General features: G+C 55.3%; 4 protein-coding genes across 4 annotated transcripts; 1 reads left to right on the top strand and 3 right to left on the bottom strand.

Moving 5' to 3' along the window:
- Positions 1 to 358: 358 nt before the first annotated feature.
- G647_04401 (uncharacterized protein) lies at positions 359 to 2,336 on the bottom strand (the record flags this gene model as incomplete). The annotated part of the gene is made up of 4 exons (XM_008728745.1): positions 359 to 916; positions 978 to 1,295; positions 1,371 to 2,047; positions 2,096 to 2,336. The coding sequence occupies 4 exons, from the start codon at positions 2,334 to 2,336 to the stop codon at positions 359 to 361; spliced, it is 1,794 nt and encodes a 597-aa protein (XP_008726967.1).
- Positions 2,337 to 6,710: 4,374 nt separating this feature from the next.
- G647_04400 (uncharacterized protein) lies at positions 6,711 to 8,440 on the bottom strand (the record flags this gene model as incomplete). Its single annotated transcript, XM_008728744.1, has 2 exons — positions 6,711 to 7,649; positions 7,712 to 8,440. The coding sequence occupies 2 exons, from the start codon at positions 8,438 to 8,440 to the stop codon at positions 6,711 to 6,713; spliced, it is 1,668 nt and encodes a 555-aa protein (XP_008726966.1).
- A 2,984-nt stretch (positions 8,441 to 11,424) lies between these two features.
- Positions 11,425 to 11,958, top strand: G647_04399 (uncharacterized protein; the record flags this gene model as incomplete). Its single annotated transcript, XM_008728743.1, has 1 exon — positions 11,425 to 11,958. The coding sequence occupies one exon, from the start codon at positions 11,425 to 11,427 to the stop codon at positions 11,956 to 11,958; it is 534 nt and encodes a 177-aa protein (XP_008726965.1).
- Positions 11,959 to 13,720: 1,762 nt separating this feature from the next.
- On the bottom strand, positions 13,721 to 14,608 carry G647_04398 (uncharacterized protein; the record flags this gene model as incomplete). Its single annotated transcript, XM_008728742.1, has 2 exons — positions 13,721 to 14,128; positions 14,291 to 14,608. The coding sequence occupies 2 exons, from the start codon at positions 14,606 to 14,608 to the stop codon at positions 13,721 to 13,723; spliced, it is 726 nt and encodes a 241-aa protein (XP_008726964.1).
- Positions 14,609 to 15,167: the final 559 nt, after the last annotated feature.

Raw genomic sequence — 15,167 nt, 5'->3', positions numbered from 1 at the left:
CTTTCCTCGCTCGTCCGCTTCGGCCATTATAATCTGCTCCGGTGTCAAGCTCCTGCTGCTTTGAATGGTACTCAGGGTGTGTAAACAATTGGGGTGAGGGTTGAGGGTGTCTCTTTTGGTTGTGACACAAAACTGTCCAGCAGGCTTATGGTCCATAAGAAGCTGTACAGTTGTAGGTCGACATACATTGCGAGTGCAGAAGGTGAGTCCGAGTGGGTTGTCCATGTCGTTAGTCGATATTAACTCGGCTGGATTATGGTTGGGACTCGAAATCCTCAATCGTCTCGCCGTTGTCGATCGTCGCAGTCCGGTGGCAGTATGGATAACGGGATCTGGTGTGTGGCTGGGTGGCGACGACTCAAAACTTCGTGGAAACAAGGGCCTTGCCCTCCTTCCGGATGGCCCAGCCCTTGAGCGACAGCACGATGATCTCGTACGCCATGATAAAGGCCGTGAACCCGCAGGTGACGGTCAAGACGAACATGGCCATGAGACCTGTCCGCTCCATGTAGTGGACGATGTCTCTGGCACTGGCGCAGAAGATGATGCCGCCGCTGATGAGGCAGAAAGAGGCCACCAGTTCAGTTGGTGGTCGGGCAGGATAGACTGACTTGGGAGGTGAGAGGAACATGAGCAGGTAGGTGCACATGCGAGCCACTCCAAAGCCGACAAGCAAGATGCCCCATTGCGAGTGTACCTGGGTCGCGACCATCGAGTCTTGATGATGCGAGGACATCATGACACCGAGGAGGATGATAATGAGGGCTGGCATGGGGTTGACAGACGTGGTATATTGTTTTGGCACCTCCCGCACTTCGAAGTCGTCACTCGGGTGGACGACCTTTCGCGCGGGCATCTCGTCGACGACGGTATTGAGGTATCGTCTGATCGTGGGGGATTCAGCGAGCATGCCGCACTGAACAAGGACATATTAGCATGGTACTAAACCCCCGGGCGTGTAAAAGAATACAACTTACCAAGCCACCACCGAAGAACATGACGGCAATCGAGACATGCTCGAAATCCTGTGCGGTCCATTCATTTCCCCAGGCGGCCAAGTGCTCGAGGAAGACATTGCTCGCGCCATACAGCCAAATGACGAAGGATTCCGTGAACTCAGCCGACGGAATCTTGGACTTCCATTGGGCCACTTCGTCGCGGCTCGGCTTGACATTCCAAGCCCAGCCTAGATCGGCAAAGCAGCCCATCCAACGTCCAAGTGTGAGCAAGCCGTACCAGAAGAAGATTCCTCCCTTGATAAAGTGGGCGAGGCCTGTGAAGACGTTGTTTGCTCTCTGTAGTAGTGTTTGTTAGCCTTTTCGCTGGCAAAACGGAGACTGCGCCCGGTGGTGGCAGGCAGGGGCACTCACGAAAAGGCCGCAGTAGGTCACGAATCCCGTCACCATGGTGATGAACCCGAGCAGCAAGATCAACCTATCCAGCACGTTGTACGCGAGCTTGATGGCCCGGAACGCTTTGGTCGAAACCAGATTCGGGAGTCTCGCAGACAAGTACCTGTCGACAAACGCAACGCGGTCGATGCGCAACCATCGCAAATGTCGGCGAGGTCGCTGCGGCGTCGGCAACTCTTCATCGTCCTCCGGTTCTGGCTCTGGCTCGGGCTTCTCGAAGTCGTCCAACGTATCTCGTCGGCCCACAACGGTTGGGTAATCGTCACGGCTATGAAGCGTGGATGAATCTGAGCTGTCCTGCCGGCCATGCCCCGACCAACGGTATTCAGCATATGGCTGAGCGTCATGCTGGGCCATGTTCTCGATGGATACTGGCAAGAACGCGGCCCTTTCATCTGCTGCACCCGTGGATTGCTTGCCTCTCCGCGAGTAGCAGAACAGCAAATTTGTGATGACCAGGGCGGTCACCATCCACGTGGCAATCCAGCCAATTCTATGATGAGCATTGTGCACATACAGGTCTGGAGTGTTGATGTTGTATACAATCCCAAACAGCAGTCCGAGGCCATTGACGGCGAGGAAGAGGAATTGGACGGGGAGAGCGTATCTCGACCGGGCAATACTGAACATGGACGCTGGCTCGGTTAGTAACTACCTCTCGTGTCCCATGACTTCTGACTCACCTATCGGCAAGATGAAGAACCATGCCAACACCATCAGGGCGACATGCGCAAAGATTTGGGTCTGGTGTTGACCGAGGCCGGCATAGCTCGGCATGTCATACGGATCGACCTCTCCGTCCTTGTGCTGAGGCGCCTCAGGCTTCTTCATGTCCATGTCGTGACCCTCATCGTGACCGTGGGCTAATGTCTGCGAGGCCAGTTGGAGCAGCACAGCTGCTACGGTCCATCTCGACACACCCATCCGGCTCACACGTTTTCTAGTGTCTGCGCACTCCTTCTATTGCACCGCCAAAGCCACCCGGCTGGATGCTTCAGTCGCCCGGGGAGGGAGAGTGAGGGTCGGTGGCAGGAGGGAATGCGGCTGGTCTCGCACGGGTGTCACGGCGAGTACGACAACGGCGGAAGTGACGCGAAAGAGAGGTGAAGATGAGGGTTGCGCGCAATGACAAGTCACGGTCAGGCAGAACAGAGGCAGCAGCGAGGAGTGTAAGAGAACAAGAAGAGGAGTATACGATACAGACTTCGACATGCGCTGGTCACGGGCTATTATTAAAATCCCGAGAGCAGCTCATCGCCAGGTCGCGAGTGATCGGAGGGGAGAATGTGCCCACAGGCAGCAACGCGCCAGCCCGGACGAATAGGTCAGCAACAGCGCAACAGCAGCTTGCGGGATGCGGTATGGCATCGGTGGTGGCATCGACTGGAGCATCTTGGGAATGGCCGGCCGGATTTCTCGGATGCGCGAAAGAATAGTTTGCATGTGCCTGTGCCTCTTATCGCCGACCGGCGACAGGAAGGGCAAGCCAGAGAGGCGAGAGAGGTCGGATTGACAAGGCCTGCTGCTGCATTAGCGCCCAGAGCCCGGACGCCCTTGGCCGCATCGCCCGGCTACTGCGTATTGGCCGCAGCCCGGGGACGGCAACCTACGCCAAGCTCCCCACTATGCCCGCCTGTACTCAGAGTTTGGTGCTGCTGGGGCCATCTGATGTCCACGCCAGGCTGTCAGGCTCCCAGTACCCAGTAATTAGGTGCACCTCAGATCGAAACTCACCCATACGGTCGCCTCACCCGCTGAGTCTCTTCAGGCGAGAAACTCGTGTGCCGCGATAGTATGTAATGTCGACATGGACCGTCATAACCAAGACACCTTAACGTCCTGGCACACCTCATCGCTGTAGCAGATGTCTATACCGTACTGCCTCGATGATGTTTACACAGTACCTTGACTGAGGGCATGACCAGGGTCCACCACGGCTAGCTAGCGGCCGCCCATACGGAGGATTCCATCACCTCACCGTGTCACGCTCAAGTGACAGAATTTGCTCGGCTGACAAACTCGGCGGCTCAATAATCGGGTCCCGCCGTGAAATGTACTGTGTACTGGGTAGAATCGCGCAGGGCGGAATCGAAGATTATTTCTGCTCTCACGCTCCATTCTGGATGAACCTATCTCCGCAGTCTGGGCTTCGAGGCGAGAGTTTCCCGAATCTTCCTCCGTGTCGTTCCTCTTCAGTCATCATTCACGTCCCCATGACATCACCACATGGTAGAAAGGCGATACTCTCTAATCTGTACTCCGTACTCGTGAGGCGTACAGGACCAGTACTCCGGACATGCCGGACATGCCGGACCATTCCGCAACGGCGACTCTGTCAGTCAACTGAGAGCGGACTTGGACAGTTGTGATCAAACAACCATGCAGCGTAGATAGCTCCGGATACGCCAGCCGGGTGCCGCATCAGGCTGTCAAGAACCTCTAAGAGTAGCGAGTGGTTCGAGCCCGTGGTGTGACAAAGTGGTCCAATTGCTGGCCTGATCTTGTGAGAGATCGCGATGCGCCAGAGGTTCGATTTGGAAAACATGCGGAGAGCGCGAGGAGAAGAGCGGTGACTCAGCGGGACGGGAATGAGCGCGCAAGGTGCGAAGGCACGAAGGACAGTCAACGATCGATGCTGACACCAAAAGGTCGGTGGCGGGGAGAATACGACCCATACGAAGCACATGTTCGGCGGGATCAGCAACGGATGGGCCTTCCCAAAACTACTGGGTACTTTGCTATGTACTGAGTACGAGTACTCCGTCCAGAACAATGCTCCGAGTCGATCGATTCTGGCCATTGGAATAATGACTGGCAGCCTTCCGCTCAGCCTTTCTCGCCAGCTCAGAAGATAGTGGCCCTGTGCAACGAACCATCCATAATCCATACTCCATCGCATTCGTATCTCTCGTACACCCGTTCGTCGCACGGATGGATAATCGGCCTTCTTCCCTCGCTTGACGTGAGATTACGCCTGTTCCTGTCAGACTCCTTGCCGACCCCCATCTTCCATCATCCTCGTGCCTTTCCTCCGTCAACCCACCTTTGCATTCACCACCAATCGTTAGGCCACGTCACGTCCGCCCTGGTGTTCGACCACATCGAGTTGTCGGTATATATCGGCACGCCCTAACCTCAAGTAGAAAACACACTGCTCAAACTAATTCTCTCTCGATGCTATTTCGATAAATCAGCATTTGAAACCCCCAAGCTCCTCCGCTAGCTGGCAGCAAAATGCCTCACCGGGCCGGCTTCGAAGGACATGGAATATGGACGACCGACATCTTCCCCTTGGGCGCTGCTACGTATGCACTACCGAACACGGAGTCGTCACCTCCGCAGTGCCAACCTCTCGGCGGCTGGGCTCATCTTCTTGAATCCTGCCAGCAAACGATGACTGGGGCGGTCTGGCCGACCGAGAGAGAATGTTGCCCCTCTAACGTGAATAACTCAGACAGGACGAGGACTCGTACGAAACTTCGAAGAACCGGGTCCAGGCCCTTGATTTTCGCAGTCATGATGATTCACAGCTGGAAGCGGCAAATGAAGAAGCGTCGATCATCGATCACTGCATACGATGCAGAAAAGCTTCGACTTTGTCATCGGATCCTCCACCAGTCAGAAGACTTTCTTAGTGCGGTTCTGTGCAGCCCTGTGCTGCCCTGTGCTGTGTCCTATGTCCCTCTCGGTCGAGAACAGGTCCGAGGCTCCGAGCCTTGCTAGTATCACCCATTCACAGTGCCGTGTAATCCGAGAACTGACCGCCAACTGAACTGCAGCCCGTCGGAGTCGTCTGAAATCGAGGCGCCATGGCAAGTTCCTTCGCCCTAAGACCGTCGCCAAGTACGAGTTACTATGGTATCTACGGAGTAGTCCTCAGTTGGTCCCAACTTCTGTTTCGGCGTCTGCAATCGTGATGAGTAAAGCCTCATTCGAAGACGGACTCCCCCACTCCTCATACCAACCCCCGGGGCACCCCCTATCCAGTCCGGTGTGCCGTTGATGAGGAAGCCAAAGTCTTGTTTCACCAATTCTCCTGCATGCATTGGTGTTCTGCAAATGGTCACGAGGACGCCGCCATGGCGACCAGACATTGGCCTCGTTCACATCACGTACATCGGCACGCATCACATGCACAATTTTATGCAAAGATTATACCCAGTAGCCGTCGATCACCACAAGCGAATTGCGAGAGTCCAGACACCTCGGCCCTACACAGTCCTACGGTACACAGTACTCGGATGTAGGCCTGACAGTTTCGCGGCTTGAATCTATCGCCCGGCACAAACACCGATTCCTGTGGCACAAAAATCATCCATCCATCCATCTACTGTATCTCCCCAAAATTGGTGAAATTGCCTAATGCGAGTAAGCCCCGATGCGTAATCGTATTCGCATCTCGATCTGATGCACGTTATCGGCATGGTCGTCCACCAATATGAAGATGAGCTCTGATCAGACCGCGAACTGAGTACCGGGGAACTTCAGCATGACTTGCACGCCCAGTGTTTGCATCAAAGCATACTGGACACGGTACGGAGTATGTACTCCGTACTCTGGATGCAATCTCGCAAGACGCCCACCGTCGACCAATGCCTTGGCGGCAGGGGACTCATCGCTCAGCACTCAGGCCCGCACGCGTCGTCGGTATGTGATGCCTGGACATCCGGCCGAGTAGGCTGTGAACGGCACTACACGGTATGTACGGAGGACTGTGTACAATAGGTAGGCGTCCCAAGATCCCAAGACCATTTCAAAACGCGTCGCGTTCGCCCAGACCCTGCAAGGAGTACCCCGTACCGCTTGCTACTTTGTACTCAGGACAGTACGGAGTACAATAGTAGGTACTCTGTCGAGTGCAACAGTCCCGCGACAATGCGTGCTGCCGACTGCCGACTGCCGAGAGTATCGAGTTCTGTTTGATGCGTGTACTTACCCCAGGGAATGAACCAGACCCTGTATGTGAGCTTGCTACTTATGTCCCTGTATGGTGCCAGCTGTGACTGTCTTTTAACCCACGAAGAAACGCTGCGGAGGAGCCAGTACCGTAGCATAACAGCATATATTACTGACTCATACCCACATCTGCATGTACGTATCCTGCATCTTTCTTTTCCTCTTTCCTTTTCTGCTTCGCATGTCTATGTTTCGTTTCCCATTGAGCGTACAGTATCCGTCCCGTGCCGATTGCAATGCGATGCGATGCGGTGCGATGCCACTCCGTACCATAATTATCCATATCAACACGATGAATTCGCCAAACTCGCGCAGACTGACTTGTGCACACGCCCCGACCTTTTATACCCTCTCAAGACTCCTGAGGGAATAAAACAGCAGGTACGCCTCCTGTCGCATGACGTCCTCGGTGGTCGTGGCACTCACAATCTCATCGTCGAACCGGAACCACTTGTTATCCTGCCGACAGAACGCAAAGTAATGCCCGTTCTGCGCATGCTCGCCCTGATGCACCACCACGCAGTCAAGATCGTACAGAAACTCATTGTCTTTCTTGCCGCCGCCGCCATTCTTCGCCCGTGCGTCCCGTTTGTGCTCGCCGTTCTTGGGCGGCGGCCGGGTCGTATACGGCGCCATGTCGAGCGTGAGGCTGAAATCCATCTTGCCTTCGTACTTCTCGGGCGCAAACGAAGCGGTCATGCCAAATCGCTTGACATGCACGCATAACAGCGCAGGTAACTTGCGGATGCGCGTCTGTTTCTTTGCCGACCGCTTGTCGTTGCAGCTCGTGCAGTGGTACTGGTCCGGCGAGAGGGGTTCCGGCGCCGTGAACGCGCGCAGCATATCGCGTAGGGTGGGGATTTGGATGCGCAGGTCGTCGGCGCCGCCACCAGCAGTCTCTTTTTTGGTGTCCTTCTTCGAGGTCGCGTCGTCCTTGGCCGTTTCCTTTGCTGCGGCTGCTTCTTTCGCGGCCGCTTCCTTGGCTGCCTTTTTGCGCTTCTTGGCCTGCTTCTTAAAGTCGAGACTGATGCTGGAGAACTCGTCCTCGGTCGATGACACCGTGTGGCACGTATCGCAGGTGATTTGGCTGTTGTAGCGGCCGTAGAAGACCTTGTGGAAGAAACACACGCATTGTTTGCTGGGTGTGGAGGCGGCGTTGGCGGCGTTGCTGGCGGATCTGTTGTCGGGGGAGGGCACGTACTGAGCGACACCCTCATGCAGGCGGTCGACGATGCACATGAACCACTCTTGCGCGTCTTGTTGGCCTTTGCCGGACATGTGCTGTTGAGGTGCGTTAGCTGCTGAGGGAAATGACACGGAGAACACGCGGCTACGCAACTTACCTGGATGTTCTTCCAGCTCGCAAAGAGCAAATTGACGGCCTGCGCAGGGATCGGCTGGTCGACCATCGTCACGTCGGAGAAGACTTCTGTCATCCCACACGCCACACAACTGGGCAGTTCTTTCTTCTCTTCGGAACTAACGGCGTCGTCGTCCTGCTGCTGCTGCTCCTCCTCTGACTCGTTGCCTTTCTCCTTCTTGCCCTCCAGCTCGCGGTTGATCGGACACGTGTGGATGGAATGTCCCATCCCCAAGAAGTAGCTTGCCAGCAGCGGATTGTGCACCATCATCTGTAACACTGCGTTCATATAGCACGTCTCGCCGAGATTGTACAGTCCGCGCACTCCCGTCCGACCACACGGTCGCTGCGACGTGTTGGTCGTCAGGTAAGAATCGTCCTCCCCGCCGTTGGACTCTACCAATTTTCGCTTCACGCCATTAACGACTGGTCTGCTGCTGATTGCGCTAACGGCCCGGCCGTTGCTGACTAATAACGCCGGATCGTAGACCAGGTCGTTGCATTGCCCACACCAGACGGATCTCGAGGAGACGGCAAACTCGTGCTTCGTCTTGTTGAAGTGTTTATCCAGCATGGGGAAGCTGCCGGTAAAACTGCACGAGAGACAGCCGTAGTTTGCAAAGTCGGCGTCGATGGCATTGGATTCATTGCGGAAGGCCGTGATTTTCTTGATTGTGGCAGGTTTGAGGTGTTCGCAGCCTGTCGACGGCATATGATACGGAGAGGCTGTCATCGCGCGGAACCTGTCGTCCTATGCACTTGGAATGGCGTTGAGCCGCGACGATACTCAAGATCCCTGTCGGTCACGCGAGGAATGAGAAGTCGATGGTGTGAGCCACTTCAGGAGAACCGGCTTTGGAAAGTGAGCTGCCAGGGCGCGAATGGGAGTTATATTGTCCAATATCGCCCAATCCACCCAGCCTGGACCGTGTGAGTCTATTAATGCATAAGCGTGAGCACAATAGAGAATAGCCGCGCCCTTGAATAGAGGAAGCGGCAGAAAATGAGGCTCAAAATATGAAGATTGTTCTGGGTTATTTTTGGCCGGCTTGTATGCTCCGCCGGGGACTGCGAGGCTGAAAATACGGCGGGCCACAGTGTCTTATATACATACACAGCCTCGCGATATATCCCCGCCACCTTTTGCGAAGCTGAACGCCGACGATGATTGGCCTCGCTAAGCGAGCACCTTGAATGCCAGGCAGGCTCGACTCGAAAGCTCGATCCCGCTGATTGGTCACCTTGAAAACCAGTATCTGCCCTGCCTCGAAGAACATAAACACGTCGGTTTGTTCTTCCACCCTTCGTTCCCTGTCGACATCCAAGCACGGTCCGCTTCTGTCGAGAAGAAGCGTACCACCATCATCATGTTGCACCGAGATTGTCAGGGACAGATCCCGACGTTCCAGGTGACGTCGATGATCGAGATCACCCAACCTTGCGAAGATGAAAACCGATTCAGCATCGTCACGGCATGGATGGGGAAATGTCCTGCTCACCTCGAAACCGGGGGTGGATGGTTCTTTTGACAGAAATACAGTCGGTGTGGGTGTATTTGACCATGCCGTGGATGCACATGTCCGTGGATTCCCTCATGGACCTTCAACCAATGTTCCTCGACCTATATCTTGGCCGCACAGCCGCCTGATTCGCCATCTTTCCACCCATCGCTCGAGAACAGCCTTCGTAACGATGACCTCCTCATGCCAGACATTGATTTCTTCATGGTCGACACAATCGACCAACAAGACGAGTTCCTCACCCAAATGACATTCGATACCTATACAGACCCTGAGACCCTACGCCTCGGCTTTGGTCGGCAGAGCCCCAAGCTCACCTATCACACAGGAAGAGAACAAGACCCAGTTCTTCCACGTCGCATGATACTGATTCGGCCAGGCGCAAGGTGAAAGTTGTGGGACAGAAGCCCGGTTTTACCCAGTTCCAGACGGGAGTGCCTGAAGACTGGTTGTCTCGAAATATGGCAGATCCATTTCCAGGCCCAGAGATAAAGGCCAGTCTGGCAAATCTACTGGATTATCAATTCGGCAGGTCGAAATGTGGTTCGCGAGGACACGCCAAAGGAAACTCACAAGGCTCAAGCTGGATGAAGCAGGCAGCATCAGTGGCGAAAAGGTCATGGCTCCCAGTCAGAACCGTCCACGGCAAGCACCAGAGCTAAGATTGCCTGGGTCTTCGAAGCGCGCTCCCACTCATCATGACATCGAGATGCATCGACGGGCTTGTCGTTCCTTGACCGGCACAAGGACGGGCAAAACGTGGTGTTTAGGTGGCTTTAGGAAGCGCTACAGCCTTCGAAGAGATGTGTACACTCTCGGGTCTGATTGGTGACGCCAGCGCCGCTGCAGCAAACCTGAACAGACCCAACAGCTGTCCTCCACCCTCGAGCATGGCTGGTTTTCTCCGCCGGTTCCTTCCACGGAGTTGTGGCGCTCGGTCGGCTACCAACGGAAAATGCTGCCTGCAGGTTGGTCTGCCAAGTCAACCCGGTAGCTATTGGTCTATTCCAAAGTCCAATAGCAGGAACAGCAGCCATCGCCCTGGAGAATCATCGTGCCGTGAGCCTATGTGGTACCTTCAAGACTGGGGTATGAAAAGATGGCTAAAGCTTCTACCCGCCGATCCCAGCGGTTTCGAAAACCTGGGTGAGTGGGGGCGCGCTCGCCAACAGTCCTCAGAAGTGCAAGCCGTTGAAGCTAGTCGGGAAGAAGAGCTCCGAGCGGATGCGGCGACTGCGATGCCCCTGTGGCGCTGGTATCGCCCGAGACTGCTGACCCTATCACTTCTCTTGCCGTGCATAGTCGGTCTGCGGAACCTGTCGGCTTGAACAAACCATCCTTGCCCGGAACCGATGCCACCCAGAATCGCGACACTGAATGTGGTACTGCGGTTACATTCCTGCAGCGGTCGCACGATGAGGCTATCGATTCCAAAGGCCACGGAAAAGTTGCTCTTCGCCAAGCGTCACCTGAACCCGACAAGCCTATGCCTCATGCTTGCAGGATCTGTACGCGCTCATTCTCAAGACTCGCACACTTGAAACGGCATGAGCGGTATCATGCATCATACGAGGGGCCTTTCAAGTGCCTTCATTGTAGTCGCAGCTTCGCAGGACTCAACAGCCTACGCGTTCACCAGAGCAATCTCCACTCGGAAACGACGCCCGCTGCCCAGCCTTCATTCTGGCGCAGGGCGAGTGTTGGGGAGGTCGAAGGCGGCCACCAGCAGCATAATTTTGAGACCAGTGACGGAGCGACGTCGAGACGGAGCGCATGTACACAAAATTCATTGCCGTGCCTAACGGCCACTTCGTTATACAGCCCTCCATTGGTGAGTCCTCGGCTCCCATGGTCCGTTCCAGCGAGTGGATTGCAGCCGGAGCAGTCCCTAGGCACTGAAAATCAAGACTTCAGCTGGATGGGGCTAGGTGCAACTACTCAACATGGAGCCGGAAGTCCTTACCACTACGCACAGTCACTTAGAGGTTCAAGTGGTGCTGCTTCTGTCGCATCCTGCTCCAGCTACCTGACTTTCGGGCCTCGGAAAGGGCGGAGAGTCGCGTATGGAGGGACGTCGCCAGGAGTCGCATCCACCTCTCCACGGACTGAATCCCGGGGCTGTGGCCGGCCCTCTACGCCATCTGGAACCCCACCACTGGATCCCTCTGGACTACTCATGACACCTGATAGTCAGGCTCCTTTCGATGGAGCCGATCACTCCAGTTACAGGCAATCTCTAGTAGATGTTTTCGGACCGTCCGCCGACTTGTGGATACCTACAAATACAGATACCTGCAAACCAGGAGATGCCGAGTCGCTGGAAGTTCCAAAAGCCAATTTCCATGTACAATCTTCTAGCGACTTCCCTTATCAGTACACATTCTGCGGGACGGGTTTCGACAAGAAATATGTTTGGAAACGACATGAACAGGCTGTTCATGCACCGTCAAAGGTGTGGGTGTGCGAGCCGTCGGCATTCTGCGCGATGGGTGGCAATCGTCACCTATATTATGGCAAATGTCCCGTCTGCTTTGAGCTCTTACATGTTGGCCACTGTCGGCATCGTTTCCAAGAATGCTGGGAGCGGCCCGAGAAAGACAGGACGTACTTCCGCAAGGACGCCTTGATCCAGCATATGCACCTCATCCATCATCCCTTTGTCACCCAGAATCTTTATGACGGCCGTGACGTGGATGTGCCCACGGCATAATTGATATGTCCATTTTGCAACACCGCAAATGCGACCTGGCGGGATCGTGTCGAGCACGTTGCAGATCACTCTCAAGAAGGGTGAGCGCCTTCCAGAGGGCAGGTGGAACAAGACAGGAAAGCAATGATGGCACGGGATGCTTCCAGCCATACCGATTATGCTGTGACTGGACGGGACGGTTGAGTGGGAGTAGATTGCCAGAGACAGCCGTTAACCAACGATAACACCTGGAGCTCTTGAGCATTTCAACTCTCTGGAATAAGGCGATCCTTATCACCTCAGCTCATGCAAACCGCTTTCCCCTCAAAAGCGAGTTCCTGGTATGCTCCTTCCTCTTTGCAGTGTCATTACACAACGTTCCTCTTCGGGCGCTCGAACCCAAGAGCAAGTTGTGTGGAATCATCTTCACTTGGCTGCCGATCTCGTCGAGGATGTTCTCGAAGACGGCTTGCGGCAGGTTTGGAAGTGTTCATTCGGCAACCGGGTCATCGAGGAAGAGGACCGCGTGGCCCAACAGCTAACTTGACCCTGGCCCCTTCGGAGCGCCCGCATCTATCAGCTCAGCAATGACCACGACTTGGTGATCCCTTTGGTTGTACGCTCAGTCAGGATTTCCTTCGCGTGACGTTCAGCTCTTCAGCGTGCGCTCACCAGCCCTCCAGCGGTGTTGGAGCGTTCGTTTCCGAAGATGATATGAAGGCTCCGCCGTGGACCAAGACAGCAGAGGGAGCGGCGGCGACACTGCCGAAGATGAGACGAATCTTGACAAGGATGTGTTGACGGAGACGAGGAAGCCGACGTAGAGGAACTTGGCTGAGTTGTCTTCCTGGCGCCGGCCGGTCGCGGGTCGTAAATTTGCTGGGTAAAACTCGTAGGACAATGAACCACACCAGTAGGTGATAATGAGTGTGACCGTCTGCCACAATACATGACTACCCAAGTCGCTTCAATGTTGAAGGGCGGTTGCCAACGCATTCTAGCGCGAAGAGATCTCACATCCAAATTCCCCTGCGACTCCATCAACCTCGAATGTCCGAGCGGTTTAATGGCGAGGCCCACGAGAAGCAAGAAAACAAGCCAGACGGCAACGCGACATGTCATTGCCGCCGACCCAGCCGAGCATGAATACCTACCCGGTCCCGATCTGGTGTACGGTGCATTCAAGTTGGCCCTTGTATACAATTTGTCCTACTAGTGATCTTTCCATGACGATATCGTCAGCGGTGTTCGGAGCAAGTATTCCCCAAGGAGATAGAGCTGGAGCTGGCTGGTGCATCTCTAGGACGCGCAAGATGGACATATATCTCTCCTCCTTCCGGCCTCTTTGGTCCTCATCCTTGCGCTCGTCCTTATGGACAACTCTCGTCATCTCTTTGTCCTTTGAGAATTCTTTTACGATCCGCACCTGTGATCACCATTCATAACACCACCACTCGCCGGCCGCCCGCACGTAACACAACGCCTGCGGCCCAGCGTGCGGCATGTTGTCGCAGGTTTGTGGCGAACATGAGGAGGAAGATAGGGACGTAAAGAGGCAAGAGATCAACCAAGTCGTAAACTTCCCGATATGATCTCCAAGCCGTGATCGTGGCCGTGGCCGTGCCCGTAATTGTAACTGGAACGTGGGTATCATGTTTGATTGGAATCCGTACCTTGTCATCACATCATACCCACCTCCCTCGGTGTCATAACTGAAGGAGAAGAGAACGATCGATGAAGTCTCCTAATGCCACCCTCTCCTCTCATCTCATCTCATCCCATCTCACTTTCCTCCCCTACCTCTCCCTCTCGGCAGACCCGACCCTCTCGCACCCCTCGCGGCGCCGTCCCCTCTCCCACCTCGCCCAACAGCCCCTGTCCCTGCCCCTCCCCCTCCTCCACGTCTCGCGCCGGGTAGCCGACTCTGCTGGACCGTCGACGTAGTCCCCGGCGTGACAGGCGGCGCCACCGTCTTCCTCCTCGGCGTGGCTTTTAAGCTAGCGAAGCTGGCATCCGCGTTGGTCACGAACGTCGCGTCCCCGGCGTTGCCCTCGGACTGACTCAGCCCGCCGACAGTAGACGAGTTTGAGTTTGGGTTAGAATTAGGCATGGTGACGTTGATGGTGCTCGAATTGTCATCCAGACCTTGTTGTCGTCTCTGCCACCGCTTGATCGATTCGGTGATGGGAGCCTGGTTTACCACGCACACATCAGCATCAGCATCGAGATTGAGATCGAGATCGACATCACTTCCAGTTTTCAGAGGGTGGAGAGACGTGAAACGCATAGAAATCTGACTGCGGGGCAGAATCCCGTGCCTGCGTGCGTGCGAGCGGGCTGACGACTTACATACCTCTGGAAAATCCACGACAAAAGCATTCATATTCAGCCCGTACAGAAAACTGGCGAAACTCTCGCTAAACCGGCTGAGACTCTCGTGCATGAGTTGCAAGTGCATGAGGTTCGCCTCCAGATCGGCCATCGAGTCGCTGAGTTCTGCGAATTGCGGTTCGAGGTGGTCCAGGCCTGTCGGGATCGTATCGTTCGGAAGGGTCGTTGAAGCGCGGAAGGACGAGCGCGAGGACGCGCGGAGGGGTGTCGTCGGGCGAGATGTGGGTGAGCGGGAGCGAGTCCGGGAGGGGAGGAGGGTTGTTGGGCGCGGTTGGGCCATGTTTCGAGCAATGGGATTATTTGCGAAGGAGGTACAGTAATTTTATGTGAGGATGAGAGGACAGCGAGTAAACTAGTTGCTCTATCGAGTCTATCCACGGTGGTGACGGTGTCTCAAGACGTGTCGTTTTCAGCCAATGAAGACGCGCACCGGGTAGCCTCGGCACACGGATAAACCAATTTCGCCGGCGAGGCTGGCGAGGCTGGCTTGACAAGGCTCGATCATGATTGTGCCCAGCGGTGCGATGTTCCGTCAGTGTACTCCGTACTCCGTACGAGTAGCCCTGCCAGCACTGTCACCATTACAACACACCCACCCCCAACAAGCCAGACCTTTACGACTATTACATTTAAACCTAGCTATCCCAGCCCACAGGCCGACCATAGCCTCTAAAAAGCCAGTGAAGCATGAAGCGGTCAACTGCTGGCTGATCCTCATTTCTAGAGACGACCACCTCTGTCGTCCGAAGGATGCGAGGCTAGAGATCACTGCTGAGTTCTGCGTGCGCCTGGGAGAACCCTTGGACAACCGGCTACCGATCCGTATGTAATACAATATG

Source organism: Cladophialophora carrionii (assembly GCF_000365165.1).
Source record: "Cladophialophora carrionii CBS 160.54 unplaced genomic scaffold supercont1.3, whole genome shotgun sequence".
NCBI classification, from domain to species: domain Eukaryota; kingdom Fungi; phylum Ascomycota; class Eurotiomycetes; order Chaetothyriales; family Herpotrichiellaceae; genus Cladophialophora; species Cladophialophora carrionii.
This window is presented reverse-complemented; position numbering and strand designations above follow the sequence as displayed.